General features: G+C 55.3%; 9 protein-coding genes across 9 annotated transcripts; 5 read left to right on the top strand and 4 right to left on the bottom strand.

The window, feature by feature from the left end:
* Nucleotides 1-1,156: 1,156 nt before the first annotated feature.
* On the bottom strand, nucleotides 1,157-5,110 carry Hydrolase (the record flags this gene model as incomplete). Its single annotated transcript, XM_036645194.1, has 2 exons — nucleotides 1,157-3,436; nucleotides 4,154-5,110. The coding sequence occupies 2 exons, from the start codon at nucleotides 5,108-5,110 to the stop codon at nucleotides 1,157-1,159; spliced, it is 3,237 nt and encodes a 1,078-aa protein (XP_036489168.1).
* Nucleotides 5,111-5,866: 756 nt separating this feature from the next.
* On the top strand, nucleotides 5,867-6,186 carry CGCS363_v013344 (uncharacterized protein; the record flags this gene model as incomplete). The annotated part of the gene is made up of 2 exons (XM_036645193.1): nucleotides 5,867-5,972; nucleotides 6,029-6,186. 2 exons carry the CDS (start codon nucleotides 5,867-5,869, stop codon nucleotides 6,184-6,186), a joined length of 264 nt encoding a protein of 87 aa, XP_036489169.1.
* An 838-nt stretch (nucleotides 6,187-7,024) lies between these two features.
* gna-2 (Guanine nucleotide-binding protein alpha-2 subunit) lies at nucleotides 7,025-8,372 on the bottom strand (the record flags this gene model as incomplete). The annotated part of the gene is made up of 5 exons (XM_036645192.1): nucleotides 7,025-7,369; nucleotides 7,423-7,681; nucleotides 7,739-7,896; nucleotides 7,940-8,187; nucleotides 8,255-8,372. The coding sequence occupies 5 exons, from the start codon at nucleotides 8,370-8,372 to the stop codon at nucleotides 7,025-7,027; spliced, it is 1,128 nt and encodes a 375-aa protein (XP_036489167.1).
* Nucleotides 8,373-15,783: 7,411 nt separating this feature from the next.
* On the top strand, nucleotides 15,784-17,930 carry spe-3 (Spermidine synthase; the record flags this gene model as incomplete). The annotated part of the gene is made up of 5 exons (XM_036645191.1): nucleotides 15,784-15,814; nucleotides 16,575-16,610; nucleotides 16,670-16,962; nucleotides 17,039-17,279; nucleotides 17,653-17,930. 5 exons carry the CDS (start codon nucleotides 15,784-15,786, stop codon nucleotides 17,928-17,930), a joined length of 879 nt encoding a protein of 292 aa, XP_036489899.1.
* A 492-nt stretch (nucleotides 17,931-18,422) lies between these two features.
* YKL069W (Free methionine-R-sulfoxide reductase) lies at nucleotides 18,423-19,191 on the bottom strand (the record flags this gene model as incomplete). The annotated part of the gene is made up of 4 exons (XM_036645190.1): nucleotides 18,423-18,846; nucleotides 18,928-18,941; nucleotides 19,014-19,118; nucleotides 19,189-19,191. 4 exons carry the CDS (start codon nucleotides 19,189-19,191, stop codon nucleotides 18,423-18,425), a joined length of 546 nt encoding a protein of 181 aa, XP_036489166.1.
* A 1,052-nt stretch (nucleotides 19,192-20,243) lies between these two features.
* On the top strand, nucleotides 20,244-21,288 carry tropI-2 (Hydrolase tropI; the record flags this gene model as incomplete). The annotated part of the gene is made up of 2 exons (XM_036645189.1): nucleotides 20,244-20,505; nucleotides 20,600-21,288. 2 exons carry the CDS (start codon nucleotides 20,244-20,246, stop codon nucleotides 21,286-21,288), a joined length of 951 nt encoding a protein of 316 aa, XP_036489792.1.
* A 686-nt stretch (nucleotides 21,289-21,974) lies between these two features.
* CGCS363_v013339 (uncharacterized protein) lies at nucleotides 21,975-23,109 on the top strand (the record flags this gene model as incomplete). Its single annotated transcript, XM_036645188.1, has 2 exons — nucleotides 21,975-22,999; nucleotides 23,055-23,109. 2 exons carry the CDS (start codon nucleotides 21,975-21,977, stop codon nucleotides 23,107-23,109), a joined length of 1,080 nt encoding a protein of 359 aa, XP_036489789.1.
* A 721-nt stretch (nucleotides 23,110-23,830) lies between these two features.
* On the top strand, nucleotides 23,831-25,382 carry CGCS363_v013338 (uncharacterized protein; the record flags this gene model as incomplete). The annotated part of the gene is made up of 4 exons (XM_036645187.1): nucleotides 23,831-24,100; nucleotides 24,186-24,770; nucleotides 24,851-25,261; nucleotides 25,323-25,382. The coding sequence occupies 4 exons, from the start codon at nucleotides 23,831-23,833 to the stop codon at nucleotides 25,380-25,382; spliced, it is 1,326 nt and encodes a 441-aa protein (XP_036489788.1).
* Nucleotides 25,383-26,319: 937 nt separating this feature from the next.
* On the bottom strand, nucleotides 26,320-26,835 carry CGCS363_v013337 (uncharacterized protein; the record flags this gene model as incomplete). Its single annotated transcript, XM_036645186.1, has 1 exon — nucleotides 26,320-26,835. The coding sequence occupies one exon, from the start codon at nucleotides 26,833-26,835 to the stop codon at nucleotides 26,320-26,322; it is 516 nt and encodes a 171-aa protein (XP_036490117.1).
* Between the last annotated feature and the right edge of the window lie 701 nt (nucleotides 26,836-27,536).

Raw genomic sequence — 27,536 nt, 5'->3', positions numbered from 1 at the left:
CCGCAGAAAGGCTGCAGAAGCTTGGAGATTATATAGGAGCCTCTTAAAAGAGTACTACTCGCATACCTACATACGATCAAACAGGGAAACAATGCAAGAAACAGATCATGGTCTCGCCCACATCAGGAGAGATGCTGCCGTAATAAACCGCCTCATTAGGACTGAAATCAGACTCAAGATGGTATTCTGCTTGAATATGGCAGAATACTTACGCATCACGAGAGTTGCAGGGAGTGGAGAAAGCTGGCCTGATCTCCGACTGCGAACTCCTGCCGCGACCTCATGGCAGAAACGACGAAGAGCCACGCCACTGAATACTTCGAATACACAAGGAGAATTGTTAAGAAATGACGCTGCGCAAAGATTGACAGAGATTGATTAATATGACTGACTTGGACGGATTCGAGAGAATCCGCCTGCTGACAACTACCAAGGTAATTTCAGATATCAAGGCCAAGAAAACGACATTATTGCTTGGACAACTGGTGAGTTGCACTGGGCTTGGTAAACATATAGGAACCAGGGATGAAAGGATGCGATGCTGGGTTCGGTGGCTCTTCTCACTCAGATCCTCAGTTTCAGGTTGGCTGGCGTTGTTTAAAAAGTCCTGTAATCCAAGTTCCGACTTCTCTGCAATCCATTTTGACTCTGTAGGACCTTCTAAAGAGTTTGGGCGCATCGCCTTGACTTCGATCCCGGGAGACGATGGAAGATTTGCAAAGGATGAGTTGAGCCGTTCCGCATAGCATGAAGACATAAGTGCTTTAAATACACAACCAGGAATGGGTAGAAGTGACGTTGTTTGGAAACTGATGGAGGCAGACCAGCCAGTCTGCTTACCCTGAAAAATGTCTCAAAATGATTGCGATAGCTGACATTAACACTGTTAGCCTCAGCCAAAACTAGAAGACCGCCTTCACATTGCTTGTGTGGATGGACTGAGTTATGCGGATCCGTTCAATGTATAGGGGCATTGGCAGGAGCCTCGCAGGCCGTCATGGCTCGCGATGAACGTTTTGCCTGTTATTCGTCAACTGTACATATACGAAGTCAATATTACGCTGCCCAAAATAAAGACTGCTAAGAAACATGGCTCTCGGTCGAATTCTTTCCAGATGATGATGACATATGGTACTGTATGTACAAGAAGTATTGCCTAAACAAAGTCAATTACGCTGTCCTCAACAACCTCCGAGAAATGAGCTCGGTATTTCTCTTTCAATGCTGCTTCCTCCGCACTATCGTCATCCAATGCAAACCACTCACGAGGCATAAGTCCCCGCTGCGGTGAGAGCCAACGAACAGTCGATAGAAAGCAATCCCCCACTAACTGGAAAGTTGGAACACAAGCGTCCTTGCCTAGGTCCTCATCAACGCCCCCTGGGACTGAACGCACGAGATACGTCCGCGACCACAGGTTCGACAGCGAAAGGGGGCGCATGCGGTTGGAATCTGATTGAGCTGAATGAAACGGGATTGCCATGATCCTGTCATCCAAGTCAAGCAAGTTTGACCCAATCCCCAGGATATCCATGGGAGATGCGTTAGGAGGCGTGTTTTCCACGTCGCATGCGAAAACACAACGGCCCCGCATAGTAAACGCAATAACGCGCACAAGCAGTTCCCAATTTTCATGACAACTTTCATACCATTCTCCATGCCATTCTTTATACAATTCTTCATGGGAGGCAAAGTCGATATCGGACAGTATGAGTACCTTGATCAGGAATGCTACTTCGGGCGCCACAAGTTCGGAAGTGTCTCGCCTAGTGTGGAGGGCGTCGCTGCCGTGGTACAGTAGGTCGATGTCTCCACCCATGTGTTGATGTATATTGCACCAGGATGCTGCATAAGAAGGCATGTCCTGCAAATTCAAAGATTCGTGGAGTGTCTCTGCAAAGTCGCAGAGGCGGCCTGTCGATTTCGGACCGTTTTCGTCACCGTCTATCAACATGCTCCCGGCAATAAGGACGTAGGAAAATCGTTCAGCCAACTGGTCTCTAACTGACCCAGGAGAGTGTTTGATAGCTTGATATGGTGCGTCGCATGTTGCTTGTAGTTTGACGATCTCCCAGAGCTCGTGGAATATCTTTTTGATACATGTCGCGACATCGTGCCAAGACTCGGTCGATGACGGAAATGTTTCGCTTCGCCATGTAACTCCGAAGGGGGCAACGCTTTGGCAGTTGTCTTTCCTGGCATCTACGGAAGAGTGAGTAATGCAGGTCAGAGGCAATTGCATGCGAAAAACGGGCTGCTTGGTGTGTTGAGATTGTGCGGGCGACAGAGTGATGCTGAACGTAGGCTGATCGGGGTCATTGCCAGTCCACTCCCTAATATCCCGACCCTCAAGGCGACAAATGGGGTATCGTACATCGTTCCCATGCGTCCAGAAGCTCGGCCGCCGACTTTGAATTCTCCAGTCGGGAACCCAAGAAGGCACCATATCCCGCTCTTCTCGGAAAACAGGGCGGAGAGACTCGAGGCGAGCCGACGCCTCTCCAAGCACCCACGGTAGGTTTCCTGCTTCCCCGATACTACGACCAAACATAGTATAGATGTCTCCGACGCTGGCTCCCTCCTCGTAAGTGACCATTATCTGTGGCCGACGGACTCGGTGAAGTAGGGCGCCATTATGGGCTGTACCGTCGAGGGCTTGGCGAAAAGTTGCTAGGTCCACTTCTCGAATGTCTACATCCTCGGCCAGGGAGGCGAGAGTAAACACTCTATCTCTCGGGTCCGCACAGTCATACTGATCGAAAGATTGCATGAGTTTGCAGATGCTACACTCTTGTGTATAGTAAGGCGATTTGTTCCCATAGCTGTCTCCATGGAGAACAGTCCGTATCCAGTTCATCTGCCAGACAGACGCGGCGCGAATTGCTAGGGTGGACGAAGCTTCGCCGCCTTTCTTGTAAAATATGTTGTAAGCCAGATGGCAAACGCTTTCAAAGTTCCGATCGTCGTTTGCAGAGAACACATTGGTGTTTTTATTGAGCACAGCCTCCTGAATGACCCAACGACGGCGGAACCAAGGGTGATCTAGGAGGATGTAGTCTTCCGGCTCCGGAGATAATTTGCGGTACGGATTCCCATCGCCTCCTAGAGCTATCTCTCCCAGCCAGATTAGCACCCCGGCGGCGTCTCGGTAAATGGAAGACATTAATGGAATGTGGTGCGCTTTTTCATTCGGGTTGCCCTGATCGATACATACAGCGTCTGCCCAGAGGAGCCGAGTTTGGGCAGAGCTGGAGTAGTCTCTGAAGCGTCGAAGGGCCCCATCAAGATTCGGAGTGATGGGTACTCGGCTGAGGGTGAGTTGGCAGTTGGTCAAAGCCGGATTGTCCGCAGTCTCGTCAACAACGATGAGATCGCATGTGAATTCAGGACGGCCCCAGGTGTAAGAGATAGCCTCGTATGTCGCTTTCGCCTGTGCCTGTTCGACAACGTGAATTCGACAACGGAGATCATCTGATGGATCAGCTGCCGGGAGGAGTTCGAGAATTCGTGTGTGTGACCCAGATGGCAATCGGGAATGGCAATATCGAGGCAGGTCTCTGCCTGGCATATCCCGTGGTGAGGCCATGAGGCTGTGATCGCCTATGGCTGCAGGCTTTTGCGGAAGGAAACGAGGGCTATAGTATTTGTGCGTTGTGTCGAAGATAATGGGACGAGTTGGTGCGGCGTTGGTGACTTTTGGAGCAACATGCAACGTCATCCAATAGCATGTCATAACATCCGTTTGATATCCAACAAGTGCTTGGCATGTCAGCATTATGCAGACTTCGTTGATTGTAGCCAGTGACGCTTACTACAGCTATATGAAATAGCATCCAATCACAGCACTAAGATCCCACACTCAGCCCACATATCTCACAGTATGTTTTCATCAGAACATACATCAAGAACCTGATGCATGATTTGTTACATGGGCATGGCATCAAGTTGACAGTCACAGACTTTTACACACTACCGCTAGTTATAACTAACTTCTCTTCACTTGATGCCGCTGTCTCTTTCATTACTCTATTCTTACCCATGCATCAGGCTACAATGGTGTACAGATGAAGCTCCCCTCACAATGCGCGCTTCTTTCCAAGAAAGCACATCTCACCATCTCTTACGGCTTGCCATCTACTTTCGCCGAACTTACATCCGGATAGACATCAAACCTCCTCTGCGTGTTAACAGGAATGTTCCTCCTCGCCTCCTCAATCTTCGTGCCGTCCAGCTCCCACGCAACAGTCGTCTCCCCCTCCTCAGCCTCCGTCAGCACGTTCGCCATCGGGTCGATGATGAGACTGTGCCCCCACGCATGGTACGTCGCGTCCATGTCGCGCGCGGGGCTGCACATGGCCACATAAATCTGGTTGTCCACCGCGCGCCCCTGGCCCAGCAGGCGCCAGTGCATCGGGCCCGTCGTCAGGTTGAACGCGCCCGGGTACACGAGGGCGAAGCACCCCTTGCGCGCCGCGATCATGGCCAGCTCCGGGAAGCGGATGTCGTAGCAGATGGCGACCGAGATCTTGCCGTACTCGGGCAGTTCGACGACGGTCACGCTGTCGCCGGGGCTGAGCACCTCGGACTCGCGGAAGGTGATCTTGCCCGGGATGTCGATGTCGAAGAGGTGCACCTTGCGGTGGCTCGCGAGCAGCTCGCCCTTGGGCGAGAAGATGAGGCTCGTGTTGTAGAACTTGCCCGTCTTGGTGTCGAGCTCCGGGATCGAGCCGCCGATGAGGTAGGCGCCGCTCTCGGAGGCGATGGCCGCGAGGGCGTGGAAGCTCGGGGACTGCTCCTTGGTCGGCGGCGAGGGCAGCAGCGTCTCGGCGTACTTGGGGAAATAGTCGCAGCCGTAGGGCGAGTTGAAGCACTCGGGCAGCACGACGATTTTGGCGCCAGCATTGGCGGCCTCGAGGACCTTGGACCGCGCATTGGCGAGGTTGGCCGTCTTGTCGGCGCCGGAGGCAAGCTGGATGCAGGCGAGCTTGACGGGCTGCTTGAGCACCGGGGATGCGGAGGTGGCCATGGTGCGGAACGGGACGAGACGCTGGGAGGACGGCTTGAAGGCGGACGATGTGAGGTGGTGGAGGGTTCGGAGGGCGAGGCGCATTGTTGTTTAAAGAGAGTGTGTGTATGGCCCGGTTGACGTTGGGAGGGGACGGAGTGATGGTGGGGGGCGGTTGGAGGCGACGACATTGCGGGGCGATAACGGCGGGGTAGCTTCGGTGCGGTACGGCATCGGAGCTCATCCCTGCTGCCGGGCCGTTGGAGGACTGTGCAAACACTGTCGCTGACTGGGAATCCGATGGGCGCCACTACAGTGCGGATTGGTCGGACAATTGTCCGAAGCGTCGGGAAATGATGTGATCGGGGCGGCTCCGATGAATCGGCCTTTTCCAGTCCCGGCCGACGCTCCAGAGCATTCCTGCGGCGGGATGCGACATAGGGCGCAGACTACATGTCCAAGTCCGAACCAACAGAGATGATGACTGCATACGTTGTTGGTATTGAACCATTCTTGCCCCTGTCCATTTCCACGTTGCCGGCATGGCTCAGCCTGGATTCTATTCGCCATCACGCGCCTTCATACCAATTGTGCCATTTTACAAATCATGACTTCAATGATGCCGCTCACCACTGGATACTTCTCGAAAGGGATTGCTTTGTGAATGGGACCGTCAAAGCGTTTGCAATGGGGGCTCACGCGACAGCCACCACCAGATTCTTATTCCCATAACTCATCTCGCTATATTTATCCTCGTCTGGTCATGAGCGTTGGGATGTGACACCTTCATCGTCCCCCACAACGCACAACAACACACAGCCACCTTCATGCGACGATTCACCTGACGGCAGGGAGCCGAACATGTCCAGCACATCCCCATCTGGGCAACTGGCCAGTGACCACCTTCGGCACACCGTGCCGACGAATTATCTGTCCCCCACAGCCGCCTCTCACGGCAACTCATCATGTTCGTCCGTTGGAAGCCCCATGAAACGGGTCTTGTAAGCTTATATACTAGGATAGACGGTACCCGAAACTATGACAGCTTCCCTTTCACAGATACCTCCGTCAACGTCGGGGACCGACCGCCAGGACAGCTCCGCCTTCGCGGGTACCTGATTGAAGACGCGGCTGGTCCCATCTGCCCGGATCGCGGGGAAAATTTAAGATCTGAAGGTTAGCCAAAAGGGGTGGTGTCAATGCAAAGCCACAATGCATGAGACACGCCATGGCACACTCTGCGAAAGAGACTCTCTTGTAGTCCGGACATCTGGTGTGTAAATGCTTTTTTAACATGTTTTGTCCAATTTTCCTTTCGAGTTTAGATGCCTGCCTGCCTCGCAGTCGTGCCATTTCCACCCTTGGCACTACAGTCCACACACATCTCTTCTTTTCTTCTTGTTCCAAACATGAGGACAAAGCTTGAAACAGGGCATTAGGTATCAATCCATCGCACGCAAAACAGAATCAGCTCGGCCTCTCCCATGCTTTCGTTTCGTCTCATGTGAACCACCCTTCGCAACCTGCTCCGTCTTTCCCCCACGCCATACCCGCCGTTGAACCTCAAAGCAGGGGCCACGGCCTACCCACTGCTCTCTGCCGGCCTTGGTTGCGCGCTGTCAGGCTGTCGCATACTGACAATAATATGCAAAAACAAAGCTGCATGATTACCTGCCGCGTTTTGCAAGACTCCGTTCGGTAAATAACGCCTGCATATGGACAATAGATAACCAGAAAATAGACACAAAGGAAGCGGAAGTAATATACATCCAATTCGGTGCTCTCCGAGTCTGACTCAAACTCGCTTAGAGCTTGCGACGCTGTGGCTGGGCTGAACGCTCGCAGTGGATCGGGTGACGACGCCGAATGTTCTGAATGGATGGCGCCGCAAGGGGCGGGTTATGGACCTTGGAGGCCGCGGGTATCGATTAGATTCGGCATGTTTGGTAGATGCCATTTAGGAGTGTGTTGATATAGACGGAAGCCAACGAGTGGCGCAAAATTATCGCAGATCCGGCCTTATAGTATCAGCTGCTTCAGGTTGCGCTGTATGATCATGTCCTGCACTGAGCCCATAGTAATCTTGAGCAAATTTGTGTCGGTCGCGTTCGTGAAATGGCCGTAGATCTCCTTCTCGGTGTTTCGGTTCAGGGCACGGAACTTGTCCAAAAAGTACTTGCTGGCAGCCTTCCAATCGTCGGCGGGTCCGTGGTAGTCGGTGAAGCCGTGTGATGTGATGGGGTTGGTGGGCAGCTTCTCCTTGAAGAGATCCATCTTGTTGAGGAACAGAATCAGGGCAGACTTGGTGAACCAGTGCGAGTTGGCAATTGACTCCCACAACATGAGCGCCTCGTTCATTTGGTTCTAGCAGTGCAAGTTAGCAACGATAATTCACGACCACATTGGGGCACACCTACGCCGTCCTTGTCTTCGACCAAGCACTGGTCATATCCAGAAATGGCGACGAGGAAGAGCAGACAGTTGACATTCTCGAAGCAGTGGATCCACTTCTTTCGTTCTGAGCGCTGGCCGCCAACATCGAACATGCGGTAGGTCAGCTGGCCCAAGTCGAAAACCGTTTCCGTGATACCCGTAGTCCTCAATCTCGAGCGCAGCAAGTCCTGGTCCGTCGGTACGTAGGCATCGCTCCAGATACGGTCCAAATCGTCACAGAAGCTTCGGCAGGGTCAGCAGCAGGTTCCAAGGTTGTCGCATACCGCAAAGGTGACTTACTATGCCAAGTTGTCGTGAAGGGCGAACTCGTTGCCCTTTGCGATGGCTTGCTTGACGCCGCCGTCAGTCCAGAGCTCCTTGATGGGCTGCAGGTAATCGCGCGGGAGGGGATCTGAAGCGTTGATCTCGTGTTCCACCAGGATGTGCGCCATGTGTTTCTGTCAGAGACATTGCGTGTTAGTCTAGTCGTTCTTCTTTCACATGCGACAGCGCCGCATTTCGGATGCGACAGCCGCGCAATTGGCGTATTCGGGTTATGCTTGCCTCGTTTTCTGGGTTGCTAAACTCGATGTGCATCTCGGCCATGGCGTCTTGGATCAGGCGGAAGGATTGTACAATGTTGTTGAAAACAACAGGCTTCCACTCGAGCTTCTCGTTTTTGCTGAAACCTTGGGCGTAGATCAATTTCATCTGCTTAAGCACGGTCGACTTTCCAGATTCTCCGGCACCTGGTGATCGCAAAGGGATTAGTGGATTGCAGACACGACAATGTTGGCTGTTGTTGCGACAGCGTACCCAGCAACAGAAGCTTCACTTCTTTCGACATCTTCTTTTCATCCTGGCGGATCAAGCGGTCCAGGTCGCGCGAGCGGGCAGCGCCGCCATCATCCTTCGATCGGCCCCCGAAACACATGTTGTACCAATTCGACTCAATTTTGGCGGTGATTAGAGAATAGGAGGGGGGAATTGGCGCGAACGGGAGGTAGAAGGAATGCCGGCCCTCTAGTGCAAAAGAAAAGGTCGATCAATTCGCAGGCCGGGTGTGGCGGGCCTCAGGGATTGTGAGGTGATTCTCGTTGGCGAAGGCGAAAGCGACGGAGGAAAAAAAAGACTGCAGGCGGGCAGTCTAAGAAGGACGGTTGGGGGGTTGTTCGCGTCGGAGAAGAGTAATCTTTTTTGTTGTCCGAGGGCGTTGGATGTCAGGCAGATCAGACGAGGAGAAGCAAAGCCAAGAGAAAGCAAAGCAGAGCAGGCCAGGGACAGGGCGCACTCGAGAAGCAAAGGACTGAAGCCGACTCGACTTGCAAGAAGAGGCTGTGTGTGTTGTCAGGTGTGTATGTGGTGGTGTTGCGGAAGCGGTCAGTCACCTGGATGAGGTTGAATCCAAGGTGGTTTGACTGGCGTAGAGTAAGGAACGTCGGGGGTTGAAGAAATGGGCGGGCGAAGAAGCTTTTGTCGGTTTTAGGAGTGCCACGGCCAGTTTAGTAAAATGCGCTAAAAACCTTGGGGGCGTTCGTAGTGGACGCCCTGTGGGCTGCGGGTTGGCTAATGTTAATCCTGCAGCAGAGGAGCCCAGCAGCTCGACTTGCTTCTGTTTCTGTTCTGTGTGCTGCCCGGGGGCGAGGCCAATGGCGTGTCAGGGGAAAGACTAAAAGTGCTAGCGTGGGCGAGTGAGAGAAAGGAAGACGGGCAAAGTAGCGATGAGGCGAGGAGGACTGGAGCCAGGTAATGGCAAGGCAAGGTATCCGTAAGGTGGGTAAGGTTGGTTTGGCAAGAAGGACAGACGGAAAGGACGAGATGAGACGGGATGTCCAGCTCGAATTGGCAGAACGGGGAAGTTTGAGAGAAAGAGGTAAAGAGGTAAAGAGGTAGAGAGGTAGAGGTAGAGGAGGAGGAAGTGTGAGAGAGAGGACCGGGAGATGATGGGAGAAGAGATGTGAGGACGCACGAAGCAAGCACTGGACAGGACAGGACAGGTCAGGATAGGATAGGTAGGCACGAGGGAAAATGCACCTCGGCGGATACCTTGCGATACGTACTGGGCCTTCAGATTGAATAAAGTGTCTGCGAAATAAAATAAAACATACATGGAGAAAAAAAGAGTAAGGATTATGGTACACGGTTCATGGTCATGGTGGTCCATCCATCATTCATCAGTGCAGCTCAGTCCAGTCCAGCCCATGAAGACTGGAAGACTGGGGCAGACGGGAGTCGGGACCTAGAGAGAGACACAGAGAGCAATGGAAGCAAACAAGGACCTGCTGCTGCTCTGTGTCCAGGTGCCCCAGCACAGGTCGGGGGAGGTTATGGAAGGTAGCTGTTGCTGGTCTGGCTGTACCCTTCAGCTTGACTCCCGGCTGCAGGGTACAGACACGTCGCGTTCAAGGTACTTTGTTTCCATGCTTCATAGTAGATTCCATGGCCATCCCGGGTTCCAAGTTATCAACGGCAGAAACAACACAAGAGGCACAATTTCGCCGCTGCAAAACACGGACATTTCAATCCATCGAACGCGACCACGGCGGAGACGCTGGACGGGCATTGGGGACGCTGAGTGGAAGCCCACCGCAGTGGACATTGGAAAGGCCCAACAGGTGGACACTGGCGGATGGCACCTCGCCTTTCTCCCACCAGGTCCACCTGCACCTTCAGAGGCTTCGATGGAACACTGCGCTGCTGTGTGCGGGCGGGCGAACAGGAACTTGAGGAACCTCTGGACCGGGGAGCCGGTGGTACCTTGGGTGCGGTACGTGCCCAGGGTCGTCGACCTGCCCGCTGCCCCAGAGCTCGCGGACGGCACGGCAGTGGGGCGGCCCCTGGCGTACCTGCTCTGTACCCGCTGCCTGATTCGTTGTGCGACCCTTGCCTGCGCATGCCGCAGAAATGCGCTGGGAAGGACTTGGCAGCTACTTGCATCCGTGTACTCCAAAGTTTCTCTGCAACTTCCTTGCACTTGCATTAGCAAGCAAGCCACCTCCAGTTCCCCGTCATCCTCACCACCACCAGCGACCACCAGCGACCACCAGCGACCACCACCACCACCACCGGCCGCCTACCGTCTATCGCAGCACCACACCCTCCCAGCAGGACCGCCTTGTTGATGTTTGCTCTCTCCTGCTCCTGCTGCGCTATTCTCTCGTGAGAGAACAATGGCTTTCCTCTTTTGACTGAGACAGCCCGCGGAGGGGTCACCAGATATGCTTCTCTCATCTCGACAGATCTTCGTGGAAACCGCCAGCCGAGTCGACTCGTCATTTTGTTTCAACAGCTCTACCGACATATTACAGCCCAATGCCGCAGTCGCATGGCAAGTCGGTCGTGTCTTGTCCGTACGAATTACCGACTCCGTCATCCAACCCAACGCAACACGCCCAACCAACAAAGACAAACATTCCAGATAGACATCAATGCGACCCTGCCAAACCTGGTCAACGCACCTACAGCCTACCCAGCACTGGCAACTGCACTGCCTACCTGCTGCATCTGGCACTCTCCTCGTCCGCTGAAAGGAAAAAGGGGCAACTCTCTCCTCGCTACCAACTACATTGCATCAGGTCCTGACAATACCTTACAAGTTGCCTGAGGTGCTTGCCAGCTCCCGCCTTGGAAACGTGCTTTGCAGAAGGTGGCCCCCCATAATCGTTCGACGCACATCCTCCCGGATGCACAATGCTGCGTCTGAGTGTCCCAACAAGAGGGTTGCGACCTGCAAACTGCCATGCCACATGGAGAACCGTCGGCGTGGAATGGGGGCACAGCAAAAAGCATGCCAAACAAGCAACCAAGGCTCAGCCGCCTGAAAAAGCAAAAGCAAACTTGATCCAAACACCACACACACACACACACACACACACACAACACCCATACGGCGTATACACACATAACCTTCCTTGCGACGTCTGGCTGGCCACGAGTCTCGACTCAGTCACTTTCCATCTCGTCCAATCCTCCTTGAGGCGCTGTCTCAAGCACTTCAACCTACCTCGATATGCTTCAAACTCAAAAGACTAAAAACCTTCCGCCGACACGACACCTCTCCCGCCGCCAGCGTCCTCCACGGCTTCTCCGTCCCATCCAACGTTCGTCGGCCAGCCTGTCCACGACGCCTCAACGCAGCTCTACAAAGTCAACAATGACGACCAAAGTACCTACCTACTACTACTGCTACTGCTGAGCCTGCAACAGCCTGGAGGCCTGACGACGTCTCTCTGCCACTGGCCAGTACGCCTGTCGCTTGCTCGGGAGCCACTTCGATGGACCCTGCGTGACACAAGATCGCTGCCACACGACCCCAATCGGGCCCGTACGCCGGAAACGCCTCATGCCCTTTTTCTGGCCTCAGCTTCTACACTAACCACGCTTCGCGCCTCGACCTGCACCAAAATCGCTTGCGGAAGTGCATGCCTCCCGACGCCAGCTCTTTCGATGCTTCGAGCGTAGTCCTGAACGCCAAGAAGCCACCAGGTATCAAGCTCCCACTCCCGCCCTACGCCAACCCGAGAGCTTCGTCAGGTTGTTTCCGCTTTCGTTTTCCGTTGTTTGCCCGCTGCAGAGCGAAGCAGCGCAAAAAGACACCCATCCCATATGCAATGCAAAACCATGATGCTGGTCCCGTTTCGACCAGCGGTCCCCCTGGCCGAACGCGTCCGCTCTCGGGGAGCCATGTCGCCCCTGATTCATGCAATTGCAACGGCGACATCGAAGCACGACTCTGTTGCTGGACGGCCGCCTCCCAACGTTCATTCAGATCAGCATCGTGCAGAGGAAAATAAATGCTGATTTAGCGGGCCTTCAAGGGGCACCTGCAGCATCTGCGGATGAGTCCCGCAGAAACGAACGCCAGGCCGCGCCGGGGTCACCCCATACCTTCTTGGCCATTGAGGAATGGTCCCAGGCTTCCGGCAGGGATGAGAGTCGTGGCTTGCCTCTGTCGACAGGGGACCCGTTTGTGGACGGATTGCACAACTCGTGGCATTCTGTCGAGGATCCGCGGGCGGCGGTCATCGACGACCCAGATCGACGCACGTTTCCAGCACCATGACAGCTCGTCCGAGACGCCTCGCAGCAACGCGCCAGCATCGACCTTTCAGAGAGCTATTAGAATCAGCCTGAGATGGAGGGTGCGCCCCAGGTCACCACCACCAGTCGGGGACTTTTTCGTTTTTTTTTCTAGCAACCGCCCGTGCCCGAGCCTCAACTCAACGGCGGCCGTGATTGTGGACATTCGATCTTGAGCATTCGAGACCGGGCGTTGTGTTAGAAGCTTTGGATTCGCTCGGACCGTATGGCCGGACCCCGATCAGCTGGGAAGGATAATCGAACCTGACGATTCGTGTTGTTCCGATGTAATGCAATCACCCAAAACGGGTTTTCAAGCCTCCTGAGCTCTCAAAGAAGCATAGGTACGGCTACCAATCCGTAAGATTACTAATGCAATGGGCCCATGGCACTGGTTAGGGCGGCTCTGCTGAAGAAAGAACATCACCATTGCGTGTAATCGGCCGGAAGCGGCTCATGTTCTTCAACAAAAACGGTTGAATAATCGTCTCTGCAGCCCAGGCCATCAGAGACATCTACTGGAAACCAACAAAGGACCCAGTCAAGCGGAGCAGCTGAGAAAGCCGGTGGTATGCCAAACAGTGAAAATGGCCTTCAGCTTCGTCTAATGTCAGGCCTAGATCCGGAGGAGTGGTATGATGAGTGACGGAAATCGCGGGATGGCATGGCCGGGCGGGGCAGAGCCTCCCCCGACGCCCATAAGCGTGAAGAAAGAAACGCGCGCAGACTTCAGGGCAGTCTTTGGTGGTGCGGCATGGTAAACTTTCGGACTCTGGCATTCAACCTACTGCATGGACTCCCGCCTAGCAGCGCATGGAGTTGTCCATCCAGATGGGTTCAAGGTTTTCACATCGGCACATGGCATCGCATCGGCGACCGTGGACGAGCGACTTAGGCAGGGCATCAAGCGGGCAAAGCTCTGCTTCCAGGTCTGTTCTGGGGAAGGCCCTGCCGGGCAGCATTTCAGTTCATGCAGTAGCAAAGCAACTCTGGTCAGATTTGGAGACGGAAACAGGCGAGATTTGGGGTGCCATTACCGATCATCCCGTCTGTGAACCGCAAAGGCGTTGTATTTGGCCGTCGGAAGTATTCAGACAGGTTAAGCGATGAAGGTTAAGCGTCGCACCAGATCTGACGCATCTTGGAGCAAATAGAAGGAGTGTTTGGCTGTGAGAGATTGGGATAAGCGAAGGGAGCCGACTGCAACAAGACGATCGGGTCGCGAGGCAAAAAGGAAGGGCGGGACGAGAGAGTTTGGTCCTCTGACTTTGGGTCGATTCTAGCGCACGCGACAAGGTCGCGGTGCGGTGCGGTGCGGTGCGGTCGGCCGAGGACGGTGGATGTTGAAGGATTGGCATGTCTTGCATGCTGCTGCTACGTTGGACCTGGTGCAGCCGCGGAGGGGCGGCGGCAGCACTCCGGTTGTGGGTAGAAAAGGCAACTGGCACAAAGAAAAATGGGCGAGGTAGCAGGGGTGATGGCCATGCATGATGTCGGGCCTCAGTTTGGCACGGCGGAAGGGCTCGGCCGGTAGTCTCCGGCCCTCGCCTTGTCTCAGTCGGCTGCACGAGAGCAAGACAAGCAGCTTTGTGGCCCCATTCCCGGAGCATTGACGGTTCTCCTGCCGGGCGAATGACGCAGAGTGTCTGGGTTCTCACATGGCAGCGCTCAACCCAAGAGGGAGGGGCATTGGAGATTCACATCCCCAGTGAAGGCATTTGCACTGCTGAGGAGCATTCCGCAAAAGCCAGGCAGGTTTCGTCGGCAGGCTTCATAGTCCGCAGTATCCGAAGGACTTCGTAAGCCTGTGAGCAAGCTAGACTGACACTGGTCGCTTTCGTTTCGTCTGGTCTCTTCTCGTCTCGTCTCCCCCGGGTTGTCAAACCAAATAGGATGTCACATCTGATGGCGGGGAGGGGGGGGACGACGATCTTCCTTCCCCCTCACAACAGAGACAGGAGAGAAAGGGACGCCCGTTGATTGCCGGTGAGGGAGTGGGGGCGCCTCGTTTTTTCTGTGGAGCGGGAATTGACGTGAAGAAACGGCGGCAAAGCAAGAAGACGAAGAAGAAAAAAAACAGAGTTTTTGGCTTGGTGATCCCAGCTCGCCACGTTTTCTTCAGAAACAGCTCTCCCTGCGTTGCCTTACGTTGGGGTTTGTGCAGCAGGACTTTGCCCAAGTTTCGACCACAATCGCAGACGGTGTACCTGATTATTGCTGCGGATGAACACCTCTCGCATCTCGGGTGCAGACATAACATGGCCCGGGGGAAAGGTAGCGAGCGATGGAGAAACGACGGATCTTCTTCCAATGCGACATAGGGTACGAACACTGACGTACGTACGGGATATCCGTAGGGTTGACGGGCATCGGTTATTCGTCCCTGCCTTAGCTAGTTGCGATCCAACATGACAGGTGTCAGTGGCTAGTAGCGACTCTAGCGAGCGCATTTGACCCATATTGACGAAGCCGGCTGCCTATCTTGACTTGTTTAGGCGGGCAAGGAGTGCGAAATAAGGTCAAGTAAGTTGTCGCAAGTATAGACCGCAACAAGGTAGGCACGGTCGTGAAAGTAACATGATACCCGACGCGATATGGACCTTACGGATCCGTGCCTTACCTTAGCTGGGCATCGTGAAAAAGGACTCATCACAAGTTGGATAGGGCAGACACGACACAGCGTCGTCGGCGCCTGGCAGCAAGCGGCAGCAGGTTACCAGGAAACAGCGCACTGATGACCGCAACGAGGAGGGAAGAAGCTGCCAAAGAGGGGATCCCCAACCACGGGCTGGCCAGTCATTGGCCTTGCCTGAGTCTAATTCTGGGTCCCAAATCTCAAAACGAGGCCACCCCGGAGCCACAAAAATTTTCTTCCTGATTTTGCGCTGTCGCCCTGCCCGCACCGTACCGCAGCGCACCACCTGGACGCCGCTCTGGACCGCACCGCTACCGCTGCCGCTCCTCGATTGGCTTGGATTGGCGCACCGCACTGGTACAACGGCGGGGGAGCAAAGAAAAAAAAAATACCAAGTCTCCTCTCGACGTCAACGCACATTTTCAGCCCGATACCAGGACGAGGAAGGAAAAAAACGAAAACACACGTACATACACATACACACTCGACCCCGTAAGAACCACTGCCCGTCCTGGCTCTCCCCTTCCGCCATATAATACCCAGCTTGCGCCTGCAACAAAGACGTTTGCTTCCGTCGTTGACTTGTCGATATCTACACAGTAGCCCTGCAAAACCCCCGTCCTTTGCGAAAATGAGCGAAATTACCCATCCTACCATCCAAGGTACGTACGGTCCACCATTCCTCCTGAGCCCTCCCTATCTCTCTTGTCATCATCGGTCGTCTGTCGTCAGTGTCTTCTGCTGCCGCTGCCGCTGCCTGCGTCCCCCTTACCGAGCTTGAGCCGGAGCCCAGGCCCTTTCGAGTTCTGCTCGTCTCTCAACCATCAAGGGGCCCCAGCAGACCGATGTTGTGATCTCCCCGACTTTCGCCTCCTTTGTCATCGTGACAGGCAGCCGGAAACATTTTCGATGGGGTTGTTGGCTGCGCGGGAGCCTCATCCGTTCCACCCTTTGGCTCGTTGATGGAACGCGCTTTTCGGCCCAGTCACCATCTACCCGGTCGACCTGTCGATTTTTTTCCAAGTCTCAACAACCTCCCGCGCGACTATTGACGGGTGGCTTGTCTTTCCGGTCCCGGGCGTGCAAACGAGCCTTTCACCAGGCCTGCCTCCTCCACCGTCTGAGCGCGCATGCGCTACCCTGATGCCACTCTCGGTTAAGCAATTGCTCAGGAGAAACATCATCCATCGATGCTGATCGACTGTCGTATAACCTCTTAGTGAGGTGACATTTGGGCCTCCGCCACATCGGTTCTCAATTCCTCCGGCGACGGCACTTTCGGGGGATCGGCAGTGGGCGGCCAGAAGCAGTGGACATTTCGGCAAGCTCAGACCTCTGGAAAAACAATCACCGCGACTCATTCATCACGACAAACCAAATGAGTCGGGACCGCTTTGCTAATCACACTGGAAAATTACACAGATGGCTGGTTCCGTGAGATCTCGGACATGTGGCCTGGTAAGTCGACTTACTCGAGCATCGTCGGCTTCTTTTCGTGTGTTAATGAATTTCCCCAGGCCAGGCCATGACCCTCAAGGTCAAGAAGGTCATCCACCACGAGAAGTCCAAGTACCAGGATGTTCTCATCTTCGAGTCCACCGACCACGGCATGGTCCTGGTTCTCGACAACGTCATCCAGTGCACCGAGCGTGATGAGTTCTCGTACCAGGAGATGATCACTCACCTGGCCATGAACTCTCACCCCAACCCCAAGAAGGTTCTTGTTATTGGTGGCGGTGACGGCGGTGTCCTCCGTGAGGTCGTCAAGCACGACACCGTCGAGGAGGCCATCCTCTGCGACATTGACGAGGTGAGCTTCATCTCGGTCATCCCAGCGCACGCCCGCGCGCCGGCTCGGCCCCACTAACACGGCGCGCCCCTCATAGGCCGTCATCCGCCTCTCCAAGCAGTTCCTCCCCGGCATGGCCGTCGGCTTCGACCACCCCAAGTCCAAGACCCACGTCGGCGACGGCTTCAAGTTCCTTGAGGAGTACAAGAACACCTTCGACGTCATCATCACCGACTCCTCCGACCCCGAGGGCCCCGCCGAGTCCCTCTTCCAGAAGCCCTACTTCCAGCTCCTCCACGACGCTCTGCGTGAGGGCGGTGTCATTACTACCCAAGGTTGTACGTTCCCATTTGTTCAGAAAAATACGAGGAGAATCAAGGAAGTACTCGGTTTTAGGAAACAGCACCAGGCACTCAACTTGCCTGCTTCTTCTTTCTTTGGCCTGTCCTCGATTCATCCCAAGAAATTCCCCCGGCGCGCCCAGTGGCCGCCGGCGAGATCTGGGTTGCCTGAAACCTGGATACGCTTTTCTTTATTTTTTTCTCTGCCATGAGAATATTTCCTTTGTCATTGTCTTTTTCAGTCGTGAGTTGCGAGACTCTACTTTCCGACGGAATCAACTTCTCTGTCTCTAGCGCGGTGCTCTGATCCAAGACCTCTCCCCCGCCCCATCCGTGTACCAAGAACGGGACTAGCTAACAACCCGCACAGCCGAGAACCAGTGGCTTCACCTGTCCCTCATCACCAAGCTCAAGAAGGACTGCAAGGAGATCTTCCCCGTCGCCGAGTACGCCTACACCACCATCCCCACCTACCCCTCCGGCCAGATCGGCTTCATGGTCTGCACCAAGGACGCCAACCGCAACGTCAAGGAGCCCATCCGCAAGTGGTCCGCCGAGGAGGAGGAGAAGCTGTGCAAGTACTACAACGCCGACATCCACAAGGCCGCCTTCATCCTGCCCAACTTTGCCAAGAAGGCTCTGGAGTAAAGGTTGTCGTCCTCTTTTGATGAAGTAACGGATGAAAAAAAGGGAAAACGGTCGTATCATGAGGCTGGGTTCGGTATAGAACGGTTTAGGGGAGGCAACGCTCTTAAGTGGCCAATCACGGACTTTGGTCGGAGGAGATCTCAATAGATTTGTTTGGCAGATTGGAAAACAAAGATGTCGCCAAATAGTCTATGAAAAAAGTTTAGTTTGTGTCGGAGGTTGACTCCGGGCGCGTTCAATGAAATTTTTATTGAATCATCTCACTCGCTTCTCTTCGCCTGTGGCCCCGTAGCCTGGGCTCTCTATTCACGACCGTGTCCCGTCTATAATGATATCAAAACCGTCATTGATGAAATGACCCCGAAATCGCCAAATTGTTGAAAACTTTTCCCTTGCCCTGACATGAAAAACTCAAACACCTCCGAGCCCCCCGTCTTGTGACTGTCTCATTTCACACTCCGCGCGCACACACTTCATGCCATCTTACCACTCTCACCAGTCACTGCTCGCCGCCAGCAGCGCAGCCAGCTTCTCCAGCCAGACGCGGTCCACCTCGTCGAAGCCGTCCGCCAGCGCGCAGTCCACGTCGATGATGGCGACCAACTTTCCATCCACGACGACGGGCACGACGATCTCGCTCTTGCTGTCGCCGTCGCAGGCGATGTGGCCCGGGAACGCGTCGACGTCGGGCACGAGCTGCGTCTGCAGGGTCGCGGCGGCGGCGCCGCAGACGCCGCGGCCGAAGGGGATCGTCTGGCAGGCCACCTTGCCCTGGAAGGGCCCGAGGATGAGCGCGGGCTTGGAGGCGGGCGCCTTGGGGTCGAGGACGTAGAAGCCGGCCCAGTTGACGGAGGTGGAGGGCGCGGGGAGGGAGTGGTAGGCGTGCCAGAGGAGGGAGGCCGTGTTGGAGAGGTTGCTGTGTTTGGGTTAGGTGAAGTTGGTTTTGGGGGATGCTTTGATGCTGCTGATCATCATGCGTGGTGAGATTTTGGGGGACTTGACGTACCAGACCTTTATCAAAGCGTTAGTCCGTGGTTGCAAGGGAGAAAGTGTTTGGAGATGGAAGGAGGAGAACGAACATACCCAGTTTCTTTGCTCGTAGAACAGACCTTCCGCCTGGAGGAGGACCTGCTCGTAGGCCTCCTCCTTGGTGACGCCGTTGGCGAAGTTGGATGCGTCGGCGTGGACCTGAGTCACCTCGGTGTGTCAGTCTAGGGCTTTTTTGATCGTTTTCCCCTTCTTCACCGAGACGACGCACCATTATTTTGTATGAGACAATTGTGGATTGTGAAGATGCAGAAATGAGAAGCAAGCAAATTTTCCGTGTGGGAGGCTGTATACCGAGCAAATGGATCGCGAAGTGAATGAGTGGTCGTTCACCTCATCTCATCCGAAATCCGCGGTGAAAATGTGTGTTGAAATCCCACTGCCCAATCACGTCAGACCTCGGTGAGTTCGGTGAAGGGAGACCCATCCAGGGAGGGGGACGATTTGCTAAGCAGGCTGTCTTCTCACACTAACACCTCCAACAGGTAAGGTGAGATAGCGCATGGAACGTGATGCGCGGCACGGACGTCTACAACTTACCGTCGCGGCAACTCTTGGGTTAGGTGTGTTTGGTCTGCAGTACCCGAAAACAAACCTCTTGCTTTTTCTGCTCAGAGAGTCTCCCACCGGAGAAATCTCCGCCGGCTAGTACAAGATCGGAAATCCTGCGACAGCTCGGGTGATGGACATGACGTCCGCGCGTTAGGTGGGCAGCAGCAGCAGCAGTAGCAGAGACAAGTGAGATTGTGTGATGCTTTAAACCCCGCGCCAGACCTGAGACGCGGTTTATCTCTGGTGGGAGAGGCTAGCTAAAGCTAGACTTCCCAGGCACATACACTCACCGGACGAAACCTATTCCCCTTTTTGACAAACATCCGCTTGCGCGCGCGTGTGCCGTCATTACCGTGGCGATGTAGCTCATTCCTCTGCACAGACAATGCGATCTGGTGGCGCCCTGCGGACGGACGGGGGGGAGGCGATCGATCTTCACAGACAATATTGGTGCTACTTCATCTCAGCTTTTCCCCCACATGACTTTGCTCTTTCTCCCAGGAAAGCCATACTATTTTGACTTTTTTACTAATCGGTGAAGCGTCGTGGGACCACACAATCTATTCTCGACTTTAGAGTTGATCAAGCGTCCGCGCCCCACGATTCCTTCCGGGAGCTGATCCTCATTCTACAAGGAAACTAGAATCCATCAAAGCTGAAAGAGACCGGGACGCGCACGTGAGGAAACGAAACGAAACGGAACGGAACGAAACAATGTCAGATTCGCAGGCGCCTCGCTTTTGCGCGGACTGCTTCAAGGGGACCCTCCGCGGCGACGTCGAGCCGCAGGGCACGGAGGAGACGGTCAGCGGCCTGCCGACCTACGTCGCGCGCCCGGAGCCGGGCCGCGAGCCGGCCGGCATCGTGGTCGTCATCCCGGACGTGTTCGGGTGGAAGCTGCGCAACACGAGAGCCCTCGCCGATGCGTATGCGAAGAGGATCCCGGCCGTGGTGCTGCTCCCCGAGGTCATGAATGGTTAGTCTCTCAACCCCTCCTGATTGCTAGTGGAACGTTTGAACCAGCTTGGTCGCGGAGGTGAGGGATACAGCATGCGCTGACGATAACGCAGGCTACGCAATGCCCGACTCCGTCCTCACCGTCGGCGACCGCATCGCGTCCGAGAAGTCGTGGCTGTACAAGCTCTTCTACCTCTACCCCGTCGGCGCCGCCACCATGATCCGCTACTTCGTCCCTCTCCTCCTCGCGACGCGCGCCGGCGTGCTCGTCCCGCGCATCGCAAACTTCCTCCGCGCCCTCCGTCTCGACCCGCCGTCTCCGCTGCCGCGCCCGTCGACGTCCACATCCGCCTCCGCAGACGGGGCCGGCGGCGAGACGTCTGCGTCCGCGGCGGCCAAGGGCCTCAAGATCGGCGTCGCGGGTTTCTGCTGGGGCGGCAAGTACGCGATCCAGCTGGCGCAGGGGACGGCCGGGCCGTTTGGCGAGGAGAGGCTCGTTGATATCGCGTATACCGCGCACCCGAGCATGGTGTCTGTGCCTGGGGACCTGGAGAAGGTGGCGCTACCGTTGAGCATTGCCAACGGGGACGATGACATGATGATGCCGAGGGCCAAGATGGCGCTGGCGAAGGATATTCTAGGGAAGAAGGGGGACTGCGAGGTTTGTGAATATGCTGGGGCCAAGCACGGGTTTGCGGTGAGGGGTGATCCGAATGATGAAAGGCAGGCCGACTTGGGAATGCGGGCGGAGGATCAGGCTGTGGGGTGGTTTAGAAGGTGGTTTGGGCAGGGTCCTGAGTGAGGAACTGGTGCAGGTCTGAGACGGGCTGCCATTCTCGTTGGCTAAAGAGGAAGAGAAAAGAGGAAACTGCGAAATCTCAGGGAGACGTCAATTTTCTTCATACGCTTATGGTATTAATGGTTCATATGATAGTAGCATTGTGGAGGTTTTCGCACTAGCAAGTATCGTAATTGTGGCGGGCGAACTTGGACACGATCTTTTCAATAACGGCATTCCCGATGTTGTCGCACTGTTGGTTTTGTCGACGGAGACGGGGCTACACTATTGGGCTCAGGTTCCAAGTTACGAGCAAATCCGACCAGTCAAATCTTCACTTTGAGCTTAAGAGCGCAGTAGTAGCAATGATCGACCTGAAGCGATAAAGGACCATCCCTTTCCAATAATCTAGACGAATAAGCCAAGAGCGGCAGGAAAGCTTGGTTCGGCTCTGGCCGACCGTTCCCCGGATCCGATGCGGCGGGAGCTGCAGGCGAAGCGGGGCCGACGCAGGCACACCCACGCGCGCGCCGATAACCGATAAGCTTTTCCACGCTACGTAGGTAATCAGTGACGAAACCAAGGCCCCGTTCTATTTTTTTCTGATTACCTAAATTTCGATATTCAGGACAGCTTTAATTGCCCATGCTGCTCAAGCCCGCGATCACTTTCCGCATACACCATACCACAACCCCCACACCGCCAATGCAATGAACCATAGGACGACACTGCGCGTAATGCGCAACCCGTCAGCTTCGGCCCTTCTCTGCGGCCGCTGCTCGACCAATTCGCCCTTCCTCCCCTTCGCGGCGAAGCCGACGACGACGACCTCTTACCGCCGCCTCGCGAGCTCCCTCACTTCCGAACGAAGCCACGATGCCAGCTCGACGGCCGTCCTCAACCCCAAGCTCAACCCCATCGCCACCTCCCGCCCGGCGCCTCTCGAGCTCCCCGAACGCCAGCCCGACCAGAGCAAGTTCTCCCACCTGTTCGCGCAGGCCAAGACGTACATCAACTTCTACAAGGGCGGCCTCCGTGCCGTCTTCGCGAACAGGCGGCATATCCAAGACGTCATCGCCTCCAAGAAGAAGTCCGTCCCGGGCTTCCGCGAGCCCTCTGTCTTCTCCCCGGGGTTGGTCCCCGAGGGCTTCAGCCGCGCGGACTGGGTGCTCCTCTGGCGCGTGCGGCACGACATTCTCCGCGTCCCGCTCTTCGGCGTGGTGCTGCTGATCTGTGGGGAATTCACCCCGCTCATCGTCATCTTCGTCGACGGCGTGGTGCCCTACACCTGCCGTCTGCCGCGGCAGCTGGCCGCGAGCTTCGCGCAGGCCGAGGAGAGGCGGCACAAGTCGTTTGAGGACTTTGAGCGGGCCGCGCCGGAGGGCGTCGTGAAGGGCAACGTCAAGGGCGCGGCGCAGAAGCACGTGCTGCGCAGCCTGCACCTGCCCGGCATGATGTGGGACAAGATCGGGTTCATCCCGCCGGGCATGTGGGCGTCCAAGGGCCGTCTGAGGATGGCGTTCCTGGAGGGCGACGACAGGCTGCTGCTGCGCGACGGCGGCGTCGCCGGGCTCGAGGAGCAGGAGGTCCGCATTGCGTGCACGGAGCGCGGTATCGACTGCGCCGGTCGCAGTGACAAGGACTTGAGGAAGTTGCTGGATCAGTGGCTTCGTCTTGTTGATGCGGAGGAGACCGTCGAGAGGAGGAAGCGTATGACGGTCATGTTGACCACTAAGTAAGAATCTCCTGGTTTGTGATTGTGATCTTTTGCTAACGCTGTTGTTCTGCAGGACTGAGGAGTGGCCCAAGAACAGAGACTTTGCTCTCCCTGAGTGGCACCTCTGAGCATGTCACGTCCTATGAGCATGTATGATACCAACGTTTTGCGTATTATGACATTGCCTGGCAGTCTTGTGTTACACCACCTATCGTGGCGAGAATGATTGCCGGGTCTGTACACTACTGTATCTTCGTCGAGGCATAAGTAGAATGGATGGGAAACACAAAAGCATATGGCAGGGCTCGGAAAACACGGAAATGGGCAATAGAACAACTCCCGTCCGGACAGACAACAGGCAACAATCCAACATCTTCCCTTAACGACTGAAGAAAGTTTTCGGTGAATTCGTTCCGTTTCTTTGCAACGAGGAAGGCACCCAACACATCCCAAGAAAGAAAATTGGTCCGTCGCTGAGCCCATGTTTTTCTCGGTGGAAGTCTGACATCCCACGTCGCCACATTCCAGTGTGCCAGGGAGGTGCTTTGTTTTCCCTTCCAAGTCTCCATATGTTCCCTTATCTGTGGATTCGTTCCAACTCAAAGATATTTTGGTCCTTTCAAAGCCATCACTGAAATGTAGCTCAACATTGCCAAGACAGAGTTGTCTCACGTCATCCCCGGACGTCCGCTCGTGGGCTTTTGTGGTGGAGGCTTCTTGACGATATAAGGCTGTGAGATCCCCCTGACGGTGGGAGTGTTTTCCGGGGCCCTCTCTTTGACTTGCCTTGGCCTTCACAGACGGAGCGATATACGAGTCTTCTCTGGTACGAGATCACCAACGACAACCATGGCATTGATCCTCCTTGTCGTTCTGGCAGTCTTCCTCTTCTTCAGGTGGTACTGGAAGCCAATTACAATACCGACCACAAGAGATGATGGTTCTTTTGCCCTCCCCGTGGACGCCCAGCGTCGCCAACGCAGGCCCGCCTACTCCGATCGCAAACTGCACGCACAATTCGGCAACATGTTTACAACGAAGTTTATTCCTCAAAACTGCGATCTCAACAAGCACCACCTGAACATGCCCGAGACACTGTCGTCGCTGACACGCGGAATGGTGAGAGTCACCCCTGAAAGCCACCTCAACCTGCGTCTGAGACATTTCTGGAATGCACCTAACATGTATCGAATTCTTCACACAGGGAATATTCCTCAACAAGATCATTAACGAAGAATACATCCAAAACATTGACTGCCTGATCAGCTCTCTTCGGCGCTTCATCAGCCGCGCGCCGGCGCAGGAATACACCGCCGCCTGCGCCGTCGAGGAGACGCACCGCTGCGCTCTCGAGTGGACGACCAAGCCCGACGTAGAGCTCTTGGCCAGTATATCCGAGCTGACGCACAACGCCGCCGTGCGGATCCTCCTCGGCGACGACTTCTACCCGTCGAGCGACGAGCTCCGCACGCTCCTGCACGCCATCGAGGAGGAGGTCGCCGAGCCGTGGGCCTCCGTCCTGCCCGACTGGCTGCCCCACCCGGCCGTGCGACGGCTGCGCTGGGCAAAGGAGCGCGTCGCCGAGATCTTCATGGAGAGGCTGATGCGCAGGGATGCCGTCGCCGTCGCCGGCGGGCCCATCGAGGCCGACAGGCAGGACTACGTCACGTTCCTCCTGGACGAGGACGGCACGGCGGCGCTGAAGCATCTGTTCCCCGCGCATTACACGATCCTGATGCTCTTTTCGCAGAACGGGGTTGCTTCGACCGTTTTCTGGGTCCTCATCTCCGTAAGTAGCAGTCGTGCCATTTGTTTCCCCCCCATGATCCCCCCTCTTGGCACAGCGCCTCCTGACAACGCTTTTTGCAGCTCTTGAGACACCCAGACGTCATGAACGCCGTCAAGAGGAATTCTCGCGGCGCAGAGACCGACTCTTCCCTCCTGAAGGCCTGCATCAAAGAGACGGAGCGGTACTACGAGAACATGCGGTCCTCCTCCCGGCTGGACGGCGGCTACCCGGACTCCTGGATGCCCGGCAGATGGCTCAACGCTGAGAACAAGCTCGTCAGCTTCGACGAGGTGTGCAACGGCGGCATTGCGTCTGACGCCCAGGTCAAGCTCACCACACGAGGCGACGACGGGTTGTCGGCGATTGTCGTTGAGCAGGTGCTCACGACCTTGCTTCGGTGCTACGAGGTGTCTTGGGCGTCTCCTGAGCAGCCCCAGACGGTGGATTTTGAGGCGCTGGATTTTGATAGGCCTGGACCGCCCCAAATGAAGGTACGGAGGACACACCATTCGCACTTATTCTCGCGTCGGACTTGACTGACAGAATCTCTAGGATGACTTGAGAGTCAGGGTTTCGAGAAGAGTATGGCCGGAGATGATTGGAGGATGTTAGAAGAGATCTCGTCAAAGCCAGTTCCATATGACATGGCCAAGAAAACAACGGGATGTGAATCAACATGCAACGGAATGATTTGATTCACACAAGCATACGTCTTGTGCAATGTTTCTCCTACAGAAAGTATGGCTTCAGTCAATCAAGCAAAGACGAAACATGGCCATGCAGACAGAGAAAAGTTATGTGATCTCTTCATCGTAGCCGGCTAATTGAGCTTGTGACTGGTAATGTAGAAGTAAGGGAAGTTTGGTGATCAGGAGGTGAACCAAAGGACCACCGAATCGGGAAGTCGGGGGCTGAAGCGGTTGCTAGGATGGACCTGGCGCCGTGTAAGTCAACTCACTGAACATTTGATGCTTGTAGGGAAACGCCTGCCTATCGATCGGTGCATCTCATGGCACAGTAAAAATACGTGGGTTCTCAAAGAATGGCGTATCAGAACATCCATTAACAAACAGGACATTGCTAGACGAGCAGATATTAATCTCACATCCGGTGATGTTAGCGAAGAAAGTTGAGATCACGACAATAGACGACGACGACAGGGACGATAGTAAATACACTTGAAAAGAAAACGCACATCGTTTCCATCAGGCTTGGTTGATTTGCCTGAATTACAGATACTGTAGTGGCTATAATAGACATGAAGTGCGGCAATTTGCCTATGCTGGGTGCTATTCGCGTGCTCCCTCACGCATTTTGTTCGGCCCCCCCCCTCGATCATCCACCGTCTTGATCCTCGTGATATCTCATCTTTCGCAATACCCTTCCTTCGCTAATGCCCGTGGAAAGAAAATCTCAAACATGGTATCTTGTGCTTTCCCCGATTCCGAACGCCCCTTTTTTGATACCTCCGTGTAACGCCTTGAAATGATTTGTGAATTGGTACAGTTGGGAGAGACCCTCCGTGGCTTCCCAGGATGAGCTTCGGCCCTTAGCTTCTCGTAACCGCAGTGGGCGGTGTCGCGATGGTGGGTGGTGTTGAAGACGTAGAACCGGTGGCCGTGCCGTAGTCTGGGGGCAGGGAGCCCCGGCCAGCTCCTGCCGCGCCGATGAGAGGCGGCGGGGGCATGTGCTCGACGTGGGCCATCTCGAAGCTGCCATCCCGGGTGACGGCCTGACCGGGCTTAGCTTTCGGCTCGTAGGCAGGAGGGGCCTCGCCGAACTCGTCCAGACCTTCGTCGGGGCGAGTGGTCCACGCCCAGCGGCCGTTTCGCGATGAGCGCTGACCTCCAGCTCTTTGACGATTCGCTTCGAGATCGCGACGGGGCCACGGGCGTTGCAGTCCAAGCCTGCGGAGACGGCGGCGACGCTGGAACTGGATAAGAGTCGCGAGGATGCCGATGGAGAGGAAAACGATGAGAGGCGTGAGGATCCAGGTGTAGGGTGCAGAGGACAGGCCAAGGCCTTCGCCGCTGCTGCCCAGAGAGCTGCTGTCCGTGGACGACATGATGTGCTGGTCGGTGTCGTGGGGTGCAGGTGCCGGTTGACCAAGAAGGAAAGAACGAGCCAAATCGTTGGCGAACCCGGCGAAGATTTAAAGTAGGCGTGTAAGAGGGCGCAGTGAATGACTGGCAGGGATGCTTGTTGGTGATAAGCAGCCCTGTTTTGTTTGTTGGTTTGTCTGTTGGTTGGTTGGTGGCTATTCTCGTTGTGAAAGGGAAAGAACCCCTGGTGGTGTGTCGAGTTGGAGCGTAATACAAAGGCGCAGAGGGCGAAACAGGGAACGGATAGTAGCAGCGATGGTGATGCAAAAGGCAGCGACGATGGGCTTTCACGGCCTCATAGCGTGGCTCAGTTTCGCAGGTTCGCTAGTTTCGTCTGGATTCCCGTAGCACTAATAGCTTGGGTGGATCGGAGAGAAGGACAGCCGAAAGATGGTGAAGAAGGGTTGTTGGTGTTACTGTTGGTGAGAAAAGGTTTGAGGACGACGGGCGTTTGGTGAGCAAGGGAAAGGCTTGCTTCAAGCTCGAGTCGACTTCGCGTTGCCGCTCGTGCCTGCCCGGTGATGTGGGTGGGTTATGCAGGGCCCAATAATTCCTTGATTGCAGTTCGCGCGGGTGCAGATCTCCAGGTCGACTGGGTTGGTTGGTGTTTGACGTACCAGGGAGACCGAGGAATAAACGAGGGACGGCGCAAAAGGAAGGAAAC

The sequence above is a fragment of the Colletotrichum siamense genome (genome assembly GCF_013390195.1).
Source record: "Colletotrichum siamense strain Cg363 chromosome Unknown KSG_Cg363_contig09, whole genome shotgun sequence".
In the NCBI taxonomy this organism is placed as follows: Eukaryota; Fungi; Ascomycota; class Sordariomycetes; order Glomerellales; family Glomerellaceae; genus Colletotrichum; species Colletotrichum siamense.
This window is presented reverse-complemented; position numbering and strand designations above follow the sequence as displayed.